Source organism: Chenopodium quinoa, unplaced genomic scaffold (genome assembly GCF_001683475.1).
Source record: "Chenopodium quinoa cultivar QQ74 unplaced genomic scaffold, ASM168347v1, whole genome shotgun sequence".
NCBI lineage: Eukaryota > Viridiplantae > Streptophyta > Magnoliopsida > Caryophyllales > Amaranthaceae > Chenopodium > Chenopodium quinoa.
Genome location: NW_018745448.1, coordinates 3916562 through 3925341, shown reverse-complemented (window position 1 = coordinate 3925341; position 8780 = coordinate 3916562). Strand labels below are relative to the sequence as shown.

Here is an 8780-nt window from a genome sequence, read left to right as displayed (position 1 = left end):
TAGATATCCTATATTACATATGTGTGTATGATTAACAATGTCGTTTAGCAGTTAGGATCATGGAGAAATTGAATCAAAAATGGATGTATGAGAGATTAGAAGGTCGACTACTAAAAAAAGAGTTCACAATTGGCATGCGAGGGATTATTGAGTTTTCTAAACAACACCGTGATTTTAAAGAATCTTCAAAGATCAGATGCCCTTGTTCAAAGTGTAAAAATGTTCCTTTTTTAGATGTTGAAAGTGTAAGAGAGCATTTGTATAAAAAAGGATTTCTTAATGACTAATATGAATGGGTTTGTCATGGAGAGGATTTTGATTCTTTAAAAGCATCTGATGAGCCATCAGATCCGTATTTTGACATGATTATTGATGCATTTGGTCAAGTTGATGGTGATCCAATGCATGAAGATATTCGGAATGTTGAAGAAGAACCTAATCCTCAAGTTAAGAAGTTTTTTGAGATGTTAGCGGCCGCACAAAAACCATTGTATGAAGGAAGTCGATTATCTGTTTTAGAGATGGCTTCAAGGATTACGAGCTTGAAGTGTGAATACAACTTGCCCCATAGATGTGTCGATAGTATTTCATCGCTCATTAGTGAAGTAATTCCTGATGAGAATTCAATGTCCAAGACGTACTATGACACTAAAAAGGTGGTAAAGGGCCTTGAACTTCCTCATGAGAAGATACATGCATGCCCTAAAGGATGCATGTTATTTTGGAAGGATAAAGCTCACCTTGAAAAGTGTTCGAAATGCGGGGGGGAGCGTTATAAGAAGACTTCTCGTGGAAAATGTGTGCCGGCCAAAGTGTTATTCTACTTCTCGATCGCGCCAAGGTTGAAAAGGCTCTATGCGACTAAAGACCTTGCACATGAAATGCAGTGGCATTCACAAAATCCTAGGGTAAGTGGAACACTCGCCCATCCAAGTGATAGTGAAGCATGGAAACATCTTGATAACACAAACAAGGATTTTGCAAGTGAGCCCCGTAATGTTAGATTGGGTCTATGCACAAATGGTTTCTCAGCACATGGAAAATTTGGAAGGCAATATTCTTGTTGGCCAGTAATTGTTACCCCATATAACTTGCCTCCATGGTTATGTATGAAGAAGCCGTTTATGTTTTTATCCTTGCTCATTCCGAGTCCTAAAAACCCAAAAGGGAACTTGGATGTGTACATGCAACCCTTGATTGACGAACTGAAATATTTATGGGAAGTAGGTACAATGACATATGATGTATCCACAAACAAAATTTCAAGTTACGAGCTGCCCTTTTATGGACGGTTAGTGACTTTCATGCGTTTGGGATGTTATCTGGTTGGACTACATCGGGAAAGATGGCTTGTCCATACTGCATGGACAAGCATAGATCTTTTTGGCTAGACAACGGCTCTAAAGTATCATGGTTTGATAGTCACCGTCAATTTCTCCCACCTACACATCCTTATAGAAAAAACTGCACTGCTTTTTTTTTTTTTAAAAAAGAGCAGAAACTCGATTGCCTCCTCCAATATTGACGGGCCATCAACTATGGGAGCAGGTTAAGGAGATTCCAAAGTCCATTGATCCAAAAATCCGTTCGACAAAATCAAAAAAGGTTAAGACAGGGTTGCATAAGCAAAGCATCTTTTGGGAGCTTCCTTATTGGAAAGATTTGTTGATTCGACATAATTTAGATGTTATGCACATTGAAAAGAATTTTTTTGATCAACTCATCCACACAATAATTAATGTGAAAGATACCGCAGTTGATACAGATAAGGCTCGCCTAGATGTTCAGCAATATTGTAAGCGGAGTAGCTTAGAGCCTATTGAATCTGATGATGGGAGCTTGATCTTCCCAAAAGCACCATACACTCTAGATAAAGCACAACATAGAGTGTTGTGTGAATGGATAAAAGATCTTAAGTTTCCAGATGGATATGCTTCTGATTTTGGTAGATGTATAGATTTGCAAGCCTGTAAGATACATGGAATGAAAAGCCATGATTGTCATGTGTTCATGGAAAGGTTGTTGCCCATTGCAATGAGAGAACTTCTTCCTGATAATGTTTGGAAAGCAGTCACTGAAATCAGCCAATTTTTTCGCGATCTATGCTCTTACACAATTAAAGTTGATGATGTGACTCGTTTAGAAAAAAACATTCCAGAAATCTTATGCAAGTTGGAGAAAATATTCCCACCTGCATTTTTCAATTCAATGGAGCATTTACCTGTTCATTTTCCACATGAAGTAAAAGTGGGTGGTCGTGTGCAATACAGATGGATGTATCCATTTGAGAGGTAATATACATTTTCCTAGTCCACTCCATTGTTTTCAAGTTTCTTCTATATGATTTATAATTTTACATGTGAATGAGTCAATTTAACTTATTTTGTAGATTTCTTAATCATCTGAAGAAGAAAATTGGTAATAAGGCACGAGTGGAAGGCTCGATTTTCAAGGCTTATCTTGCAGAAGAGATTTCTAACTTTTGTTCTTATTACTTTCAACCTCATGTTGATACGAAATCTAGAGATCTAGGACGCAATGTTGTTGATGATGATGATCTAGATTCAACTATACCAGAATTATTCCAATTTAGCAAAGGTCGTGGCAAAGGTGTCCAAACAAGGTTCTTAGATTCGAAAGAAGTCAAGCATGTACACCACTATGTTCTTTCCAATTGTGGGGTGTTAGGAGGATATGAAAGGTACAAATTCCTATAATTGGTAGTTATTTTATGCAATTTGCTAGATAATTAACGTTTTAAGGTTTATAGGAAGTTTGAAGAGTCGATGATGCAAAAATATCCTGGTATTGACCTACATGATATTTGGAGCAAGTTTTCACATGAATTTTCCAAATGGTTTCAGGATTTTGTAAGTTTTTACGATCAAGTTTCGATATATCATTCGCTAAATATGACTAAGGTTATATATTTTATTAATTAATGGCTTGAATTTGAAATTAGGTTATCGAATATAATGAGACTGATGAAGTGATTCGAGCACTTGCCATGGGTCTGTCTAGACAAGTCAAAACATGGAGGCAATTTGACATCAATGGCTTTAAGTTTCACACTTTTGATTATGGAAAGCACAAGGCAACTATGAATTATTGTGTGGGTGTAATAAGTGAGGAGGAAATTGATTACTTCGGCATTTTAGAAGAAGTCATTGAGCTGGTCTACTTGGGGACCGTAAATGTCATCAAAACCGTCTTGTTTAAATGTAATTGGATGGATTCAGTGAATGGCATGAATATTCATGAGCAGTATAGATTAGTTGATGTAAACCACTCTAAGAAATACCCTGCATATGATCCTTTTGTTCTAGCACATCAAGTTTATCAAGTGTATTTTACCTCTTATCCAAGCTTAAAGAAAGATAAGAGTCAATGGTGGGCTATTTTTAAGACTAAAGCTAGGTCAAGTGTGGATGCTGAGACCCCAACCCTTTGTTCGTCGGATGATGATGATGGTGTTATGTACGAGGATATGGATGAAATGGAGGAGGACGGCTCAGGTGGTGAAGAGGAAGAACAACATGAAGAAGATGAATGGGATGATACTGAATCTTAATCTGAAGAAGAGGTTGATGGAGAGTTAGGATATATACTGACAGCGATGACGAGGATGATGATGATGATGATGTGGATGAAGAAGAAGAATAATTTCTAAGCTTGTAGTTTTCAATGTGTTTTCTTTGTTATGGGCTTATTTGTTTGATAGACAATGTGTTTATCTTATTTGTTTGATATATGATAAATGTTTTAAAATTTGTTGATCATATTTGTGAGCTTACTTTTTTAATTTTTTTTTTATTATGGGTTATTATGTATAAATTAATTATTGTGCTTCTGATCTTTCTAGTTCTTTGGAAATGAAATCCTTCATGAAAAATTTAAAATTTGGCCGAGGAGGTAATCAAGGCGGTGTCCGAGCCAATAATCAGTCGGTTGATCAAGAAAATCCTGTGGTCACACGACCGACACCACCACCTTCTAATGAACAAGTACAAGTAAATTCTAATGCTGATGTTGCTGTTGAGAATGATGTGGCACCACAAAATTTGAATGGAGTGGAACAAGGAAAGATTGAGCTCTCACCAGATGGGCTATGGTTAGTTATATTTATCTATGTATTATATTTGTTGTCTTAGTAGCTTATTATCATTATTTATGCTTGTACTTAATCTTTCTTGCATCAGGTTTGATGACCATACCGTTAGTGGAAATGTCACAAATCCTTGGAAGGCACACTACAACCACCCATACATGAATTTTACTGAGGTGCCACTTATGGTTAGGGATCGTTGGTTCACTGAGTTTAAGGTATGTTTAGAATTAAGTTGTCATCTTAGATATTTTTATAGTGTTAGTTATATTACCCTTGGAGTTGGAATCTGCAAAGAGGTGGTTATGATATCTTTGTTATGTATATATTGTTTATAGTTATATAGTTATATTTATTACGGAGTCTAGAAAAAATGGAAAAATTTGATTTAAGGCTAGAGATGACTCAATCTTGATAGGTGTCTTTCACATGCTACGAATATTACACCCTCTGACAGCCTAACTCAGTAGCCAAAACCACCCCCATTCGTGCTGCGAAAGCCTCTGCCATAGCCACACGGACCTGAGCACTCACATGACGAACCATCAGAGCCATAATGCTGCCATCAGAGTCCCTAATCACAGCCCCCAAGCTCACACCCCACCCTTCCAACACCGCTGCATCAGCGTTGATGCGCACAGTGCCAGCAGCAGGGCACCTCCAACAGCCACAACCCACAGCAGCAGCACTTCTAACCTCACCAGAGACAACATTCGTGTATTCCAACAGCCATGCCAGGTTTGTTTTAAGAAATTTTAAGTACCAATCCAAATGTGTAACCTCTAAATTTTATGGTAGGGCACGCTCTTTCGAATTTCGTTGTAGGATCTTGCTGAAAACTCTGTCTTTCTTGCTCCTATTTGCTACATCATTGCTAACTGTTTGAAAAATCTGTTATATGAGGAGAATGCTTCAATTTTATGTCTTGATTAGGTTACTTATTTATTTGCAGTGAATAAGCAGCATTACGTACTGTAGTTTTTCTAGCTATTTATGAGTGCAGTGTTGTGAATTTGACATAAAATTCTGAAGAATATTTTGCTTCTTGGCTGTAGTTCAGTTTGGTGTCATAGTGAATGATCTAGGATGGCTCATTCTTCTTCCTATTCTAAGTTTATTTTCATACATCCTTGTCCCAGCAACCTCTTCAAGCATAGACAATATTTTAGGAGGCTTCATGTTTAAAACTTTTGTAATACGCCCTTGCATAATAAGAAAATGTGGATTATTCACATTGAGCTGAATTGAATGGAAGAGGTTTTGTACCCTACTAGGTTGGGCAAGGTGCCCATTAATCAGATACTTGTTCCTGCCGCCAACCACAATCTGCAAAATTTGACCATAAGCATATAGCTCCTTGTAATTTCGATTTCCAAAAGCAATCTTAATAGCTCATGACATTATGACTCTTATGAGCAGTCGAAAAAGGTTGATAAATTACATGAAACCTAGGTTCAGACTGATTAATGATACAAACAAAATGCCACCAGAATAAATAGGACCTATTGGTTGATTTGGCTAGATTATAAAATGTCAAAGTGTTCATACTTGGCTAGATTATAAAATGTCAAAGTGTTCATACCCATATCAGAATGTCAAGAATCAACCACCTATGCTTGAACTAAAATAAACAGTTCGATTGACATACTCAAGCATACAGAAAAAAAAACACAAATTTAACTTAAAACTGAGCTAAAAACGAAAACTTTTAGAAAAATAATAACCAGGGAAAGTGATCAATTTACACTCCACTAAAGTTGGTATCTTTGATTTTTTATCAAGTGTTTAATTATTGAGAATCCAAGGCCTATCTTTTCACATGAATGAGACTAATGAGGAATTTGGAAAATACATAGAGAAGAGGGACAGCTGGAACAATGTGTAGTAATCTTTCATTTGTGAGTATAAACTTAGGTTACAGCTTATTAGAGTATTGATTCACGAGTTGCCCATGGTTTTCGTCATGCCAATATTTTAGTGTATCTTAATGAGATAGATCGTTAAACTTTGGTAGTTAATTGGGCTTTGGCTTACTATAATGTGATGTTGTGTAATATCCTGCACTCCTGCAGCCATATCAGGTTGTAAATTAGAAATAAAATTATTTATGTATAATATGCTATTTTGAGTTAAAATTATAAGCTTTACATGTCAATTATGTGCAGCGTACATATACTTGGAGAACTGAGTTCGATGCTAAGGCTAGGAGAGAATTTGACAAAAAAGCTGGGGACCGACTTAGGGGCACATTGAACCAAGTTTACAAAATGCCTCTCCATAAGGAAGTTAGTTTCATGACTGACACTGTTCGAGCTGAATTCATAAATAAGCGTAAGCATCCTTATTTTCTGAAACGTTCTAACCAAGCAAGAGATAATCGGTTATCTGGTCAAACATTAGAGAAGTTTGACCCTGGCCATCGCCAAGGTAGCGTATCTACTCCTCAAGTGGTTAAAAAAATGGTAAGTGTATGATTTTAGCAGCTAACTTGTGATTTTATATAAGATTGAAGCAAGTAGAAAATTTTTAGCCACTAAGAGATGATAATAACTAGTCTTTATTACAATTGCTCTGTAGTCTATATCCCCTATTTTTTGTTGTATTTCTTTTAGTGCTAACAACTTCTTCTAATACAAGGCAAAGAAAAAGGATGGAATTTTACCAACTGCTGCTGAAGTTTATGAGAGCACTCATTCTCTTTGTGTGGGCAATGATGAAGTTGAATTGATGGGTGACAAGTCTCAAAAAGTCATGGTATGAGTATATTTCTATATTTTGCTAAGATTACAAAAAAAAAAAAAAATATGTGGTAGTTAATGTTTGGAGATATTATAGATTTTTTATTTGTTTATGTGATTGAGTTGGAGGATGAGAATGATTTGCCGGCATTAATCATATGATTAATGTGGTATGGCACAATGTGAATTGAGACAGGTTTATTTTGAAGCCATACCCTATAGGAGGGGATTCTTCAATTTACAAAGGAGACTCTGTCGAAATTTTTACTAATAACTGCTTACATAAATTATTTTGCTATTAGTGTTACCTTTTTTATTTAAAAAAAAAACATTAAATTATTTGTTACTCTATTAGCTGCTCTAAAGCAATTAAATTAAATTGTGTTTTAGAAGTCCAAACAAGTTTTTATCCCGGACGATGTCCCGAGTCATTGCTTGTATTTTTATTATAGTTGTTTTTTTTAAATGTATTTAGTTTATTTAAGTTTTAACATTTGAGATCATAGTTACTAATACATATCTTAATGCAGGGAGAATATATGGAAAAACTTGAGGAATATAAGAACAAAGGAATTGAGATAAACCCCGACAAAGTCTACTTGGAGGTTGTATGTGGGCAAAAGAAAGGAAAAGTCTACGGTTGAGGGAGTGCTTCACAAATGTATTACAAGAGTGATCCTACTTCTCAATCTACTTCATCATCTTCCACTCCTTCCATGATTTCTCAATTAAGTTCTCAAGTTGAAGAACTAACGAAGATGGCGGAAGAAAACCATAACAAGGTAGAAGAAAGCCAAAAAATAGCGACAGAGAGCTTAAAATGTGCTAAGGAATTCGTCGAAAATCATGAGATCGAAAAAGCTACATGGAAGAAGGAAAAATTAGCTATGCAAAAAACATTGCAGGAAATGGCATCACTTGTAAAACAAGTTGACCGTCCATATAAGCCTCCTACGCCTGCAGTCACCCGCTCTCGTGATACAACTAAGTGATTTTTATTTTCTTGGTGGTAATTTTTTGAACAACTGGTCTTTTACATTGTCATTAATTCTTGTTTGAAGTAGCTTTTTTTTATATGGGAGGTGATTTTTGGAACAATTAGTCTTATAAGTTAAATATTGTTTTTTAATACATTGATACAAAATTGATTGAAATTTTGGATATTTGAATAAAATTAAAATTTAGGTTATTTGAATTTATGCGTGGGTACCTTTTTTGCTTTTGTGATTAATATTGTTTGTCGCTTAATTATGGTCTCAAATATTGATAGTAAGTCGCAAATATTTAGCGACTGCAAATTTGGTTTAGAGACTAATTGGTTAGTTGCAAAATCATTAGTCTCAGTAGTCGCTAATCTGTCACAAATAATTAGTTTTGTAGTCGCAAAAATTAGGTCTCGTATATAGTTGCTAATCCGTCGCAAAAAACATTAGTCTCAATAGTCACAAATCCGTCACAATAAAACTAGTCTCCGTAGTCGCAAAAGTTTAGTCTCGTAGTCGCAAAAATTTGGTCTTGCAGTCGCTAATTCGTCGCAAAAGTAGTCTTAAAATATTGATCTCTGTAGTTGCTAATCCGTCGCAAATATATTACGACGGACAATAATTTAGGTGCTAAAATTTGAAAGTTAGTCGCTAAATGGTAGTTGCAAAGGCGTTGCAAATCTGTCGCTAAATTTGCGACTGTTCAAAAATTAGTCGCAAAAATGGATTTGCGACGAGGTCTTTGGCAACGAACCAAAGTAGTTGCAAATCCGTCGCATATCCATTTTTGCGACGGATTTGCGACTACTTTGGCCGTCGCTAATTACCCTTTTTCTTGTAGTGTGGATCAAATCATTGCATTTGCCGCATTTGGTATGTTATTAATCAAGTTCTAACATGTATGAGCACGTTTTAGGCCTAATTAGTAATAGGACAAGGATCTTATATAACTCG

At 35.8% G+C, this 8780-nt stretch overlaps 1 protein-coding gene across 1 annotated transcript; it reads left to right on the top strand.

Moving 5' to 3' along the window:
* The first annotated feature begins 4228 nt into the window (after positions 1 to 4228).
* Positions 4229 to 7997, top strand: LOC110713820. The gene is made up of 4 exons (XM_021892261.1): positions 4229 to 4323; positions 6271 to 6567; positions 6743 to 6859; positions 7374 to 7997. Exons 1-4 carry the CDS (start codon positions 4267 to 4269, stop codon positions 7485 to 7487), a joined length of 585 nt encoding a protein of 194 aa, XP_021747953.1. The 5' UTR covers positions 4229 to 4266; the 3' UTR covers positions 7488 to 7997.
* The last annotated feature ends 783 nt before the right edge of the window (positions 7998 to 8780 follow it).

What these genes read in the sequence shown, in the direction of transcription:
- LOC110713820 (XM_021892261.1), top strand. Translation starts at nt 4,267, where the DNA reads ATGAATTTTACTGAGGTGCCACTTATGGTTAGGGATCGTTGGTTCACT. An exon ending in GTTGGTTCACTGAGTTTAAG is followed by an intron (nt 4,324 to 6,270) that starts GTATGTTTAGAA and finishes AATTATGTGCAG; the next exon opens with CGTACATATACTTGGAGAAC. An exon ending in CTCAAGTGGTTAAAAAAATG is followed by an intron (nt 6,568 to 6,742) that starts GTAAGTGTATGA and finishes TTCTAATACAAG; the next exon opens with GCAAAGAAAAAGGATGGAAT.